We start from the raw sequence: 14,088 nt of genomic DNA on the forward strand, positions 1-14,088 counted from the left end.
GTGCATAGTCCGAGATACATATTCCGGCTATTGCTAGCTAAATCCGGATGTACTTTGTTGAAATGTTTTCAGGCTCTTGCATCTGATGGATGAGTCATCTCACCATCCGTCTGAGTATGCTCAGCATGCCATCTCATCTTTCCAGCAGTCTGCTCTGATTGATACAATCTTTTCAATCTGTCTGTAATTGGTAGGTACCACATCCTTTGGTACGGTACCCTATTACGTCCCCGTCCTTGCGGCTTGAATCGTGGCTTCTAGCAGAATCGATATTCTTCTAGCTTCTCATCATCTCCTCAATAGATCATGCAGTTGTCGATGCAAACATCTATCATCTCCGAAGGCAACCTAAGACTATAAACCAGTTTCTGAATCTCATAATAAGAATCAGCAGACACATTGTCTTCTGACAAATACTCTTTAAACAAGTCCGCCCATTCGTTCATGCAACTTTCAGGTATATTGTGATCAGTTTTAATATTCATCATTCTAGCAGCCAACGACAATTTAGAGATACCTTCTCTACAATCACTGTAAAGTGGTTGATTCACCGCGTTTAACATTTCGTAAAACTTTTTTGCATCTATATTAGGTTCTTCATCTTCATCATGAGCTACGAATGCATCAACTACCATATCATGAACCCTATCATAATCTACCATCTCCTCCTGATGGTAACTATGTTCATTATGCAAATGATGATCAACCGGTTCTCTTTCCTGAAAATTGCTATTACTACTCCTAGCTTCATTCTGATCATAATTAAAACCTTCTCCATGTTGAAACCAGATATAGTAATTTGGCGTGAAACCTCTATTTATTAAATGCTTCCAAACATTTTCACGGTTTGCCAGTTTCGAATTGTTGCATTTCCGACAAGGACAGAATATCTTACCACTTTCTTGGGTGAGTGGTGTTGAATCTGCTTGATGCATAAATGTCTCCAGCCCCGCAAGGTATTCTTTCGTCACTCTCCCGTTAGCATCTCTATGCATATACATCCACTTCCGCAACTCGTAAATAGTCCCGGAGCCAGCCATTTGTTTTCTTTCACGTTTTTTGTTGTTGGTGTGTTTAAAATGATGTTCAAACATCCATATTTATAGGAAATTTCGAATCTGGTAGTTGTAATTTTCCTATGAATTTATGACAAAGATTAATTAGGTGGCAAAAAAAAACGTGTAACACCTACAAAGCTAGTGGATTCAAAATTTTCTCGCTAAATACACGTAAATTATTTCCTCGTAAATAACACGCGAAGTTTACGTCATATTTACGAGGAAATAGTATTTCCTCGTAAAAGACACGTCAAGTTACATCGACTTTACGACGAAACGATTTTATCGTTATTTTACGAGGAAATAACGATGACATTATTTTTCCACGTAAGTTTCTCGTAAAATCGACGTAAATTTACGAGGATTATTTTTTCTTGTTAACTTTCCTCGTTAAGCTTGTGTTTTCTTGCAGTGGTTTGCAACCGTTCTCGAAGCTATGCTCGATTGCTTAACTCTATAATAAACGAAAATACAGTCAGCCCTAAAAATGACCTAAGCTTTGAGCATAGCATATATCATCTCTCTACAATTATATATACATATCATGTAAGTGAAACGATATTTATAGCAAACGATTTTACTTTTGTGTATTTACTATATCAAACGCATAATATAAAAATGAGTATAGATCCTTAAAAACTTTTGAAGCATGTGATAAGAATAATGATAATATGTTTTGTTTGTTTCTTAGTCGATTACTAAGTAAAAGCACTACTTTGTAGAAGTAGACATGTTGAATTTGACTCAAAAACGTTGATTAACCATAAGATAAGCTTACAGTACAGACAGTCGTTAAAACTAAAACAGGTTAGGTAGGATTCATATATGAACTTGTGATAAGAAAAGCGGGTCCATCAGAAAAAGGAAAATTGTAGAGACAAATGGTATCCCATAAGGAGAAAGCAATTTGTCAATTTGGAGCCTACGTTAAAGTTGGGTCCTATTTTCTTCTTGTTTTTTTTTTTTGCTTTTAGTTAAAGGTTATATATAACAGATAAAAAATGTGCATTTGAGTGAAAGTTTCGACCTTAAATATAAATTCAAACTTCTAGTACCAAACTCTACATCCCCAGTTTCTTGTTATATAACCCTTTATAAGAATCTAAAATCTCGTCATCTTTTGAATATCCATCTTTCCTAGCATGGATGATTTTATTTTACCAAAAAGATTTTACAAACCAGAAAGAAAATAAAATAAAATAAACTGTATTATGAGGTTTTTGGAACAAACCATTTGAACTGAGTTGATGTAATATTATTAATTAATTTGTACGAGTGATTGTGATTGTCGTCGATATCGAATTATTACATTTCGTGTTTGGATCCTCATGTCTCTCTCATGCCAACATGAAGTTATTTTAAACACTTTTGCTATATTCGTTGTTCTAAAGATCTCAGTCTAGTAGCTAGCTTGACCCCATTAATATGTAATGTTAAAATACGATATTCATATTTTCATGAACCAAGTGTGAAAACTTTGGTTCTTGGAAGTGATCTCCATCATCTCCCATGGGCCTAGGGATCCTACTAGGCTAGATGTCGGGCCGATTTCTCTAAATTGAGTTCCTTGATTGGGCATTTCTCACGGACAAGTTAGTCAGCCTATTTTGCCGTATGTGGAATCGGCTTTGACCTTGTTGTCAATTTGGCTAAGATATCTTTTTTTGTTAAAGTCTTATGCTCTTGTTGTCAATTTGGATTTATTCAGATCCCTTTTGTAACCTTTGTTTACTGGTTAATGGAATGAAAGTGTTTTTTTTTTTTAAAGAAAGAAAGAATCGGCTTTGACCATTTAACTAGAAGCTCTCATGAAGGACGCAACATAACTCGTTCCCGGAATTAGCACATGCACCTCTGGATTATTTTAAGCTTCATACAAAATTAATCTGAACCAACGTCGAGGCTAAGTTTAAAAACAGAGAGCAGTTGATTAGGAAGAATCTTTACACAATTAAGATAATATAATTCGTATTATAGACATTTTCAAGTTTATGCAAACACAAATTTTCACACACAAAAACTAACATGTTTTATTCAACGTTTAAAGACTTACATGGATCAAGATCAAGATCAAGATCGACCAAAAAAGGAAACAAAAGACGGACAAAAAAAGAAAACTCAGCAACATACATTGGAGAAGATCAAGATGACAAGATCTAAGCTTTGGATCCGGACTTGTGAAGGTAGAGCTTTCCAAAGACGTGAAGAGCGGTGACAAAACCGATGAAACAGAGACTCATAATGAGAACAACCGTCGGTGATATCTTCAAACCTGGAGCTTCATCCGTGTAGAATCTCAGCATGTTGTTCGATCCTCCTCCTGCACCGGATCCTCCCCCTGCCGATGCGCCTCCACCGCCACCGAGCTTGCGGCGACGCATGCCAGCCGTAGCGGCGGCGGATCCACGAGGAGCAGCCAGACCGGGACGGGAGGCTGAGGGGGCGGTGGAGGTTGATTGTTGGGACTGGGAAGAGCCTTTAGCCATGTTCTTGTGTTGGACGGAAAAGAGACAAAAATTGTAAATCAAAAGTCAAATCTTTGGTAGTGGTGTATAATAGAATGTTGATGAAGAACAGGAAGAGACGTGGGAGTTGTAGTATGTATATAAAACTACATTATATAGAATACTCCCAACGACTTTTTTTGGGCGGTAGTCACGGGAAGATGAATCTTGTTCGATAGTATTTAGGGAATGTTTTCTATAATTACACAATACGATTTGGGGATAGGAATGTGAAACAGGTTGATCCGTCCCATCCCGTCCCGTATCGCAGCGGGCTCGTCTTCGAGCGGGTCACGGCGGGTCAGGTCCGCGCGGGCTGCGGTCCTCAAAATGGCTGACCAAACCCGTACCGCAAAACATGTAGGCCTTTGCGGATCGACCCGCGGTACATAAATTACAAACAGACATATGGCTCCTGAACGTTTCAAGACATGATTCAGGACGCTTTATCAGTTTCATGACGCATCAGTAAGTGAGTTTAGTCGAGGATTGAACTGGATAAGGCAATACCCTTGTTAGTTGAAGATTTTAGTTGGATCAAAACACTAGTTTATTTACTTTTGTTAGACTGCAAACATTTTTAAAATAAACAATACTTTAGTTGTTGAATCCAAATATTATAACTCATAAGTTCATAACAAATGCTTTAGTTTTCTGAATCCAAAATTAAATAAAACAAACACCAAATCAAAAATGCGAATCCCAAAAATAGATAAAAAAAACACCAATCACACTTCTTGTTCTTCATCTTTATCACCAACAAGCGACAAAAAGATGGAAATTTCTCTTCTTCACCATCAACTTCATCTTCTGCAAATAAGAATAATAGAAGTTAGTTAAAGATATATTGAAACCTAAAACTCCAAATGTATGATAATGTGAACAAATACATACATGCAAAACTATGAAGAACTCATGGCGGAAACTAGATCTTCTTCTTCGGTGGAAAGTGAGTTTTCAAACTTCTTATGATGACTCGAAGAAGCTCCATTGGTGCAGATTGAAGGCGCCTGGGAGACCGGAAGCATCATCGACCCTAAAACCACCATCACCGGAGCTACATAACGTCGAATCACCTTCTCTCTCTCTCTCTCTCTCTCTCTCTCTCTCAATGTTTTAGGCGAAAGCAGAAATAGGGATTTAGGGCTGCGTGTCTTCAAAATCCCGCAGGTTAAGCCCATCCCGCTTTCGACCCGTCCCGCTTTCGACCCGTCCCACTAGGAACCCGTCCCGCGAGGCCCGCAATTTTGCGGGCTTACCAAATGGAGGCCCAATCCCGCCCCGCAGCAAGCCTTTACGGGCCAGGCCCGCGGTCCAGGTCCTTGATTGCCATCCCTAAATAAGATATAATTTTATTAAATTTTTTAGGTTTTTACATTTTTAATATATGCATATATAATGTTGATGTTAAAAACACATTAAACTCATATATTTACAACAAAAAAAAAATTAAAATGCTAATTTTGAAAATTTAAGCTACTAATTTTTAGATAATATTATAAAATTTTGTTTTTTTTAATTTTATTTTTAATGGTAAAACCCCTCAACTATGTTTACTTAATGTAGAAACTCCTAAACTAAAGTTTTACCGGTAGTAGTGGTAATTATGATCTGTTAGGGTTTAATTCATTAAATAAAATTAGTTTAGGGGTTTTTCGTTAAATACTTAGTTTGAGGCTTTTTTTATCCACAACAAACTTAGTTAAGAGGTTTTAAAGTTAAAAATCCTATTATTACTTATGTTAACTATCAATAAAGAGCTATTTTCAAAAATACATTTTTCAAAAATAATATTTAAATAAATTAAAAATAAAAATAAAAAAGTAAATTTTTATTGTTTTCGAATTATACTTTTTCAAATTCAAACTTTTTTATAAAAAAAATGAAATTCAAAAATTCTTTTTGAAGCTATTTTTTAAATATTTATTTAAATATTTATTAAAACCTTAAACTCCACATTCCAAAATCTCTACCACATCTCTCAACTCTAAACTTCAAGTATAGTAATTAACCCTAGAATTATAAATGTATTTTTCTCTTTTTAAAAGCGAGGATAAAAATAGTTAAAGTAAACATGAAAAGTGGTATTATGAATGTAGTATTTTTGGCAATTTTCCTAAGCGAAATCTGAAAATGTGTAAAAAAACTTTCTCATTAAGGTTTGAACAGTCATTTAAAAAAAATACACATATATGAGAAATTTGGGTATGTGTTTTCTTCCAGACAATTTACATGGTAAATCGTAAATCGATAACAGACGATCTAGATATCAAAGGAAAGTATTACATACCCGAATTAGAAAGTATTTTGAAAGGTCCACACTGTATTACTAAGCGTGTTCCTATAAAATTTGACCACATAAACCAATAGCGTATATCATAAAAAAAAAATTTATATTGTTTTAAGACTTATTCTTGTGTTCACCTCCTAGAGTGAACCTCTAGGTTCACCAACCAATAGGATTGTGTTATTTCATATTCGATATCTTTAAAAAAAGAAAACAAAATATTGCCAAATTATATTATCTTTTTATAATAAAAGGTAAAAAATAAAAAATAGTAATAACTACAAAAAAAAAATATTTTTGACGTCGTCAGCAAAACATTAAACCCTAAATCCTAATCTCTAAACCCTAAACCCTAAACCCTAAACCCTAAACCCTAAACCCTAAACCCTTGGGTAAACTCTAAACTCTAGGATAAATTTTAAACTCTAGGATAAATTTTAAACTCTAGGATAAATCTTAAACTCTAAATGATCAAAATCACTAAACACTAAAACACTCAAGGGTTTAGGGTTTAGGATTTAGGGTTTAGTGTTTTTATTTAGAGTTTAGGATTTATCCAATGGTTTAGGGTTTACCCAAGGGTTTAGAGTTTACCCAAGGGTTTAGGGTTTAGCCAAGGGTTTAGGGTTTAGGATTTAGGGTTTAGGGATTAGTATTTAGGGTTTAGTGTTTTGCTGATGACGTTAAAAATATTTTTTTAATTCTTTTTTCTGTAGCTGCTATTTTCTTTTAATTTTTTTAATTTTAAAAAAATAATATAAATTAATAATATTTTGTTTTCTTTTTTAAATATATCGAATTTGAAATAATAAAATCCTATTGGCTAACTTGTTTTAATCATATCAAGAGTCATTGATCACCCATTTTCTCCAGTCCCCTAAAAATCAGCCATATCATATGCTCATGCCATTTGCATTCCCTCTCAAAAACAAACTTCATATCTCTCTTGTTTATATTTCAATCACATCAAGTATACAAAAATAAAACTTACGTGTTCTTGCCATTCTCCATTCCCATAACCATATAAGCCGAGATGAATACCCGAGAAGAAGTAGGTGAATTCTCTAAACTCTTCAATGGTTTCATGACTCTAATGAGGAGATTCATATTCAAAGTTCTATGCGTCGGTCCAATCCCTAACCACATCTCATTCATCATGGATGGAAACCGCAGATTCGCCAAGAAACACAATCTTCAAGACCTAGACGCAGGACACAGAGCTGGTTTTGTATCCGTAACACATGTTCTTCAGTACTGCCAAGAGATTGGTGTACCGTACGTCACACTCTACGCCTTTGGCCACGATAATTTCAGGAGAGAACCTGAAGAAGTCAAGTGTGTGATGGATCTGATGCTTGAGAAAATCGAGCTCACAATCGATCAAGCTATCTCCGGGAATCTAAACAATTTGAAAGTGATCTTTATTGGTGATTTGAATATGTTAAACGAGCGTCTTAAAGCCGCAGCGCAGAGACTGATGGAAGTTACCGAGGAGAATAGAGGTTTAATGGTTGTGGTTTGCGTTGCTTACAGCACAAGTCACGAGATTGTTCACGCTATTAGAGAATCTTGTGTAAAGAAGTGTGGTGATGGAGATAGTCAGGTTTTGGAGGTGAGTGACATTGAAGAGTGTATGTATACATCAATTGTTCCTGATCCTGCTCTTGTAATAAGAACAGGAGGACGAGATCGGCTGAGTAACTTCATGACTTGGCAGACTTCAAAGTCTCTCCTTCATACCACGGTGGCTCTTTGGCCGGAGTTAGGTCTTTGGCATTTGGTTTGGGCTATTCTTAAATTCCAGAGGATGCAAAATTACTTGCAGAAGAAGCAAAAACTCGACTAAATAGGTTTAACTTAAATACTAGCATGGTCGGACAGATTTATGAGGACATAAAACATAGTAATAATTAATTTACTTACAAAGTAGAGAACCTATGTATTAGTTTTTAAAATTTTGGGAGCCAGCACGAATGTCTCATTATGCTTTGTCCAAAACCGGTCCCATGAACTCTTAACACTTATGTCGGAGTTGCATGTTTTTTGTGGCACAAGAAATGATAGATAGGAACGAGAAAACAGAAGAAATCATCCTTATTATGCATTGGATCCAAACAAAAACCTAAAGACAGATGATCGCGATTCAACGATGCTAAAACACTAAAATTTAAACATATTTCGATAAATAAAAACAAATAAACATTTGAAAATTTTAGAACCTAGCCACACCTTGACCAGGTTTGCCTTGGAACCTGCAGACATTACAGAGAGGTAAGAACAGAGAAAGAATCTGATAATTGTCTTCTCCACCCATAGTGGGCATCAGGACTCCAATCTTAACCAGACTAACGTATCCAGGCAGATAGGTTTTCCCAAAACTCCCTCCAGGAGATCACTCAGGTTAAAGAACTTAAACTGAGTCTCAAGATGAGCAAAAACATCATTTTTTTTGTTTCGAATACCATGAAGTTTGGGGCCGAAGCCCACAATTTCCGCCAAACCCAATATCACAACATGTAGTATTAGTTTCGTCCCATCGGGGTCACTCAAACTGGGAGACCTCTGACACAATCGACATAATATTTTCTAATTGAGCTAATCACCTTTCTAGATAAGCAAATTAATGACCTTTCCAGATGAGCAAAAACATCATCTTCAGGCAACTGATAGTTACGAACTCTGTCTTCTTCTTTCCCTATTGGTCTATAACCTTAATATCCATCTGAAAATACCAGATACGCGACTCTCACGTTATTCCTCTCATCTGTTCTCTCAACAACAATTTCTCTTTCTTCAAGATTGATTCTCCCTTCTGCTTCACCTCCTGTTGGGACGTTCCATCTCACAACCAGAGAGTGGAGAATCAATTTGGTGAGAATTCCAAAATTAAACGTGCTTAAATTAGAGTAAGAATCATGATATATTAGAAAATGATTCTTATACGGTGGGAGGGAAGCCAGAGTACATAAAAAGATTATGAGGTAACCGTAAGAATAATAAATAAGTCTTTGGCATTCCAAAAGTTAATACATGGATCATCATACAGGAGAGAGTTACATGATGTTTACATGATGGGTTACTTTGTCATTGACCTTTAACACATTTAGGTACTTTACACTTGAGGGCGCTGTTTGTTTCTCCATTCAAATGATCCATTCAAATGGAAATGAGCTTCTTGTTTGTTTATACACAAAAAGTACAACTCATTCAAATAGCTCATTTGAATGATTTTCGAAAAATTAGGTTTAATTTCAAAAACCAGTTGACTGAACCGAATTGGATCATTTGGCTGGAATTGGTTCAGTCAAAATATCAAAATGTCAATTTTGCCCCTCGCCAAATCCTAAAATTACAAACCTAAAATCTAAAGCGTGAAAGATCTCTCTCTCGTATCTCTCTTTGCAGTCTGCGAAGATCACCATGAAATCACCATAGCTTGAGCTCTCTCTCTCTCCGCCGCGTCTCCTCTCCGTCTCTCTCTCCGCCGCGTCTCCTCTCTGTCTCTCTCTCTCCGCCGCGTCTCCTCTCCGTCTCTCTCTCTCCGCCGCGTCTCCTCTCCGTCTCTCTCTCCGCCGCGTCTCCTCTCCGTCTCTCTCTCTCTGCCGCGTCTCTTCTCCGTCTCTCTCTCTCTCTCTCTCTCCGCCGCGTCTCCTCTCCGTCTCTCTCTCTCAAGTATATCTCTCCGCCTCTCTCTCTCAAGTATATCTCTCGCATACTATTAATGGGTTTGCTTGGTTTGCTAGTTCACTGATGTTGTTCATTGATGGGTTTTATTGTGAATCTCATAGCTTGTGCTTAAGCAAGAGATCTCGTGATGGGTTTGATTCTGAATCTCATAGCTTGCTAGTTCACTGATGTTGTTCCTTTATTTCCATTTTTGAAGGGCTTTTTACTAAGTTTTTTGAAGGAACTATATGAACTAGTAGAATCTCATAGCTTGTGAATTATGAATGATGGGTTTGAGTCATAGCTTGTGAAGGAACTATCTGAAGAATTATGAATGATGGGTTTGAGTCATAGTTTGTAAAGGAACTATCTGAACTAGTAGAATCTGATAGCTTGTGAATTATGAATGATGGGTTTGAGTCATGAGATTACTTAAGATGTTAGCTTTAAGTCTCATGTGGGTTTTAGTATGCTTCAGTGACAACCATTGCTCACTGTCTCCCTAGAGAGTTTATGGGATCTTTTACTACGTTTTTTTATCTTCTTGTTTGTGGTTTCATATCTCTGAAAATGTATTTCCATCTCATTCTTGATGCTTGTAATATCTGCAGGTGATCTTGTCTCATATTCAGTGACCTGTTTCCAATTTCAATGACATCTGTTCCTGGCACCGATGTAAGTTTATTTTTACTCTTAGTTTTGTGTAGCATAGGTTCATAACTGCTTTGTGGTTCCAGACTTTAAAAGTTCTATTTTCAAAATAAAGTCTCTCGCATGGACTGATGAACAAACCCGGTTCTATCTCCAACTGAGAATTGAGGAGAAGCTGAAAGGAAATGATAGAAAACAAAATGTGAATGAAGCTGGGAGACAGTCCATCATCGAAAAATTCTTTGATGCTTATGGAGAAAGGCACCCTTGGAGAAAGTTTGGGATCAAGCACACCACTTGCAAGACTCAGTATACTAAATACAAGCGGTTGATTAACAAGAGAACTGGCCTTGGCTTTGATGCATATGGGTTCATAGAAATGTCAGATGACTGGTGGAATGAACTTTTTAAGGTATAATCAGTTACTTTGTTCTATCTGTATACAATTTGTTTGTGTGTATACAATTTTCTGAACTCTTGTATTGGTTTTTCAGGAATGGCCAGCAGCAAGAAAGCTTAAAGAGAAGCCAATAGCAAATATTGACTTGTTGGAAAAAGTGTTTGGATTAGTTCACATTAGTGGAGCTGAAGGATGGGCTGCTCAACAAGGTGAAGACCATTTGGATCAGCAAAGCGTAGACCATCAGGATCATGATGATGGTGATGCTGAAGAGACAGATGCGACAAATATGCAAATTCCTCCTACTCAGGATGCTCCAGCTGAATCAAGAACTGTTGGCCCTTCATCTTCTAGTAGATCAAAAGGTAGCAGGAAAAGATCAAGGGCCACGCAAGTAGGACAGGCTGTAGCAGATGTTCTTTCTGACAAGAACAAGATGATAAGGAGCCACCCTGAGTTCAGTTGCAACCAGCTTACAGCTATGGAAGCCTTACACTCGCTGTCTGCTATCAGGCATTGGTCTCCTTTGTACAAAGCAGCTATCAACCATCTCAAGCAGGACCCAACCAATCGTCAGACCTTCTTGTTCTTTAAAGATGATGAGAACAAGGTTCTCTACTTGGAGTTTGCTACTGGTGAAAGCAGAGATGCTTGAAGACTATCCTACTTCGAGTTTATGTCTTCTAGTTCTATATTATCCTACTTGGAGTTTATGTCTTTTAGTTTTATGAGAACCATCTTTTGTTTTGTGAGAATCATCTTTTGTTTTATGAGAATCATCTTTTGTTTTATTTGGTGTAGTGGTTCTGACACTTCAGGTTTGGTACTGGTTCTGATTTTTTAGGTTTGGTGAAGTAGAGGATACTGTTTGGTGAAGTAGAAGCTTGCTGTGATTGTTTGGTGTCTGTTTGGTGAAGTAGAAGCTTGCTGTGATGGACAATAATGTAAGCTTGCTGTGTCTTTTATTTAGTTTTTACGTAGGTTGATCAGTAGTTTCACTGTTGTGATCACTGATTTTCATTAAGTTGACAATGTTGCAAATCGAGCCAGAGCCTACGTTATATACGGTGAAGAGCGACTAGTAGTCAGGATCTAACTAAAGATCAATTGTAATTTTGCAGGAAATATTAAGACTTCTCGTTGAAGATGATGAGCTGGATTTGTTGTTTGATGAGAATCAGCACATGTATACTCTTGTAGAGGAAATGTTTGGAGTGCCAGAAGCTGATACTAATAGGCAATCAGTCAGGACAAACCGAGGTGAAGGTTGGCGACGTGTGCAGCGTTTCATGAACGGGTCCGAGGTACAATGCTATGAGATTATGCGCATGAACCAGGAAACATTTAAGAGTTTGTGTAAGATGCTATCAGAAAAGTATGGGTTAAAGGAGACTCTTAATGTCTACGTTGAGGAGAGTGTTTCAATGTTCTTAGAGACGGTTGGACAAGACGTAACTGTACGGGATATATCAGAGCGTTATCAGCATTCAACTAACACTATGTAAAGGAAGCTAGAAGAGGTATTAAGTTCTCTCTTGAAGCTTGGTGTTTGTTCAAATCCTATAGTTCTTATTAATATGAACAGAATACCAACGTTATTATGGGATTTGATAAAGAGTGGCCTTGTTCTTATTAATATGGTGTTTGTTGTTGTAGGCGCCTTGTTCTAGAATTGCATTTTAACGTTGGTATTATGTTCTGTTACAGGTATTAAGTTCTCTCTTGAAGCTTGCATCAGACATTGTGAAACCGACTAGGAATGAGTTTGCAACTGCTAGTCCTTTTCTAGAAGGTAAACCACAGTATTGGCCTTACTTTAAGAACTGCATAGGTGCTTTAGATGGAACTCATATTGCTGTCCGTCCACCATCTGGGAATAGTGAGCCATTTAGAGGTAGAAAAGGTTAACCAACCATGAATGTGCTGGCTATTTGTAATTTTGACATGAGGTTCATCTACGCTTATGTTGGAGTTCCCGGGAGAGCACATGACACGAAGGTGCTAACATACTGTGCTACTGAAGAAGCTTCTTTTCCTCACCCACCAGCTGGAAAATACTACTTGGTCGACTCAGGCTACCCAACCAGAACTGGTTACTTAGGTCCTCATCGCAAGACTAGATACCATATAGATCAGTTCAACAGAGAAGGTCCACCATCAAACACTAGGGAATTGTTCAACCGCAAGCACTCCGGTTTAAGATCAATGATTGAGAGGACTTTTGGTGTTTGGAAAGCCAAGTGGAGAGTTTTAGACAGAAAGCATCCCAAGTATGAGTTGAAGAAATGGATAAAGATTGTGACATCAACCATGGCCCTCCACAACTTTATTCGAGATTCACAACATGGAGATACTGATTTTTCTTATTGGGAAGGAGTGGAATCATATGAACAGCATGGTGATGATCAAGAAGAGCATGTTGGATACATTCCGCAGGGTGATAGACTGATGGAGAGTGTGCGTCACTGTATTACTATGGAGATGGCAAGAGGAACTAGACTTCCATACTATACATTTTTTAAATTTCAGTTTTATAAACATTATTGTTGGCATTTGAATATCTACTTTATTTGAATGTCTACTTTGAACTGTTTGAAAGTTTATTAAAATTTGAATATCTACTTAGAGTTGTTTGAAAGTTTATTAAAAAATTATTAAAATTTGAGTCTATTTTATAAATAAAGTTATATGAAATTTATATGAAATAAAAATTTATAAATGTCAAAATGCTAATTTTAAAATAATTTCAGTGTAAATATATTTTAGAATGAATAATAAAATTTTCTGTAGTTAAAATTGATATCAAATATATGATTAAATCAAAACATGGATATATATGTAATTTGGTTATTAAACTCATTTGAATGATTCATCTAAATGGAGAAACAAACATAAAATTCATTCAAATGGTTCATTCAAATGACTCATCCAAATGGAGAAACAAACATGACCAAAAATTTGAATGGATCATTTAGATGGAGCACATAAATGGATCAGCTGGATGAATTCATCTAAATGAAGAAACAAACAGGGCCGAGGTGTACTATTTGACTTACTTTTGGTTTTTCTCTTCTATAAATACCCTTCTAGTGAACAAATTTGTACTAAATATCATGTTTACTTTTCAACCAAATCTCACATAGTCCGGTCAAGTTTAAAGTATAAAAGTGACCATACTTACATTACTCCTCCGCTTGCAATAAATTGTTAGATTTATTTTAAAACGAATCGGACAGCTGGCATTACATCAAGTACAAACCTACTAAAAGTGATAACTTAGATGAAGTAATTGCTGGCCTTTTTTCTTGTTGTGGAAGAATACAATATATGTTCAGTGAAGGTGTGGTAAGGATTCGAAACCTAGATTCAACAGAAACTGGTATCTCTAAGTAATTTTGCTATTGGTCTCTGCCAATTCCTTGTTCGGTGTGCAGGTCCGCGTGGTCAAGAGATGGAAAGTGTGGTTGGGCGAGTTGTGGTCAGCGGACATGTGTGCAGGGGAGGCCTGGCCAGGAGAGTTGT

At 36.7% G+C, this 14,088-nt stretch overlaps 4 protein-coding genes across 4 annotated transcripts; 3 read left to right on the forward strand and 1 right to left on the reverse strand.

Moving 5' to 3' along the window:
• Positions 1–3,062: 3,062 nt before the first annotated feature.
• Positions 3,063–3,704, reverse strand: LOC106363947 (protein transport protein Sec61 subunit beta-like). The gene has a single exon (XM_048767325.1). It carries the CDS (start codon positions 3,542–3,544, stop codon positions 3,215–3,217), a length of 330 nt encoding a protein of 109 aa, XP_048623282.1. The 5' UTR covers positions 3,545–3,704; the 3' UTR covers positions 3,063–3,214.
• A 3,095-nt stretch (positions 3,705–6,799) lies between these two features.
• Positions 6,800–12,766, forward strand: LOC106363949 (dehydrodolichyl diphosphate synthase 8-like). Its single transcript, XM_048767327.1, has 5 exons — positions 6,800–9,521; positions 10,127–10,190; positions 11,411–11,510; positions 11,688–12,086; positions 12,274–12,766. The coding sequence occupies exon 1, from the start codon at positions 6,883–6,885 to the stop codon at positions 7,693–7,695; it is 813 nt and encodes a 270-aa protein (XP_048623284.1). The 5' UTR covers positions 6,800–6,882; the 3' UTR covers positions 7,696–9,521; positions 10,127–10,190; positions 11,411–11,510; positions 11,688–12,086; positions 12,274–12,766.
• On the forward strand, positions 9,440–11,357 carry LOC106365745. The gene is made up of 4 exons (XM_048767326.1): positions 9,440–9,521; positions 10,127–10,190; positions 10,282–10,578; positions 10,661–11,357. The coding sequence occupies exons 2-4, from the start codon at positions 10,167–10,169 to the stop codon at positions 11,219–11,221; spliced, it is 882 nt and encodes a 293-aa protein (XP_048623283.1). The 5' UTR covers positions 9,440–9,521; positions 10,127–10,166; the 3' UTR covers positions 11,222–11,357.
• On the forward strand, positions 11,499–12,474 carry LOC106365746. The gene is made up of 3 exons (XM_022709506.2): positions 11,499–11,510; positions 11,688–12,023; positions 12,274–12,474. Exons 1-3 carry the CDS (start codon positions 11,499–11,501, stop codon positions 12,472–12,474), a joined length of 549 nt encoding a protein of 182 aa, XP_022565227.2.
• Positions 12,767–14,088: the final 1,322 nt, after the last annotated feature.

This window comes from Brassica napus, chromosome C9 (genome assembly GCF_020379485.1).
Source record: "Brassica napus cultivar Da-Ae chromosome C9, Da-Ae, whole genome shotgun sequence".
NCBI lineage: Eukaryota > Viridiplantae > Streptophyta > Magnoliopsida > Brassicales > Brassicaceae > Brassica > Brassica napus.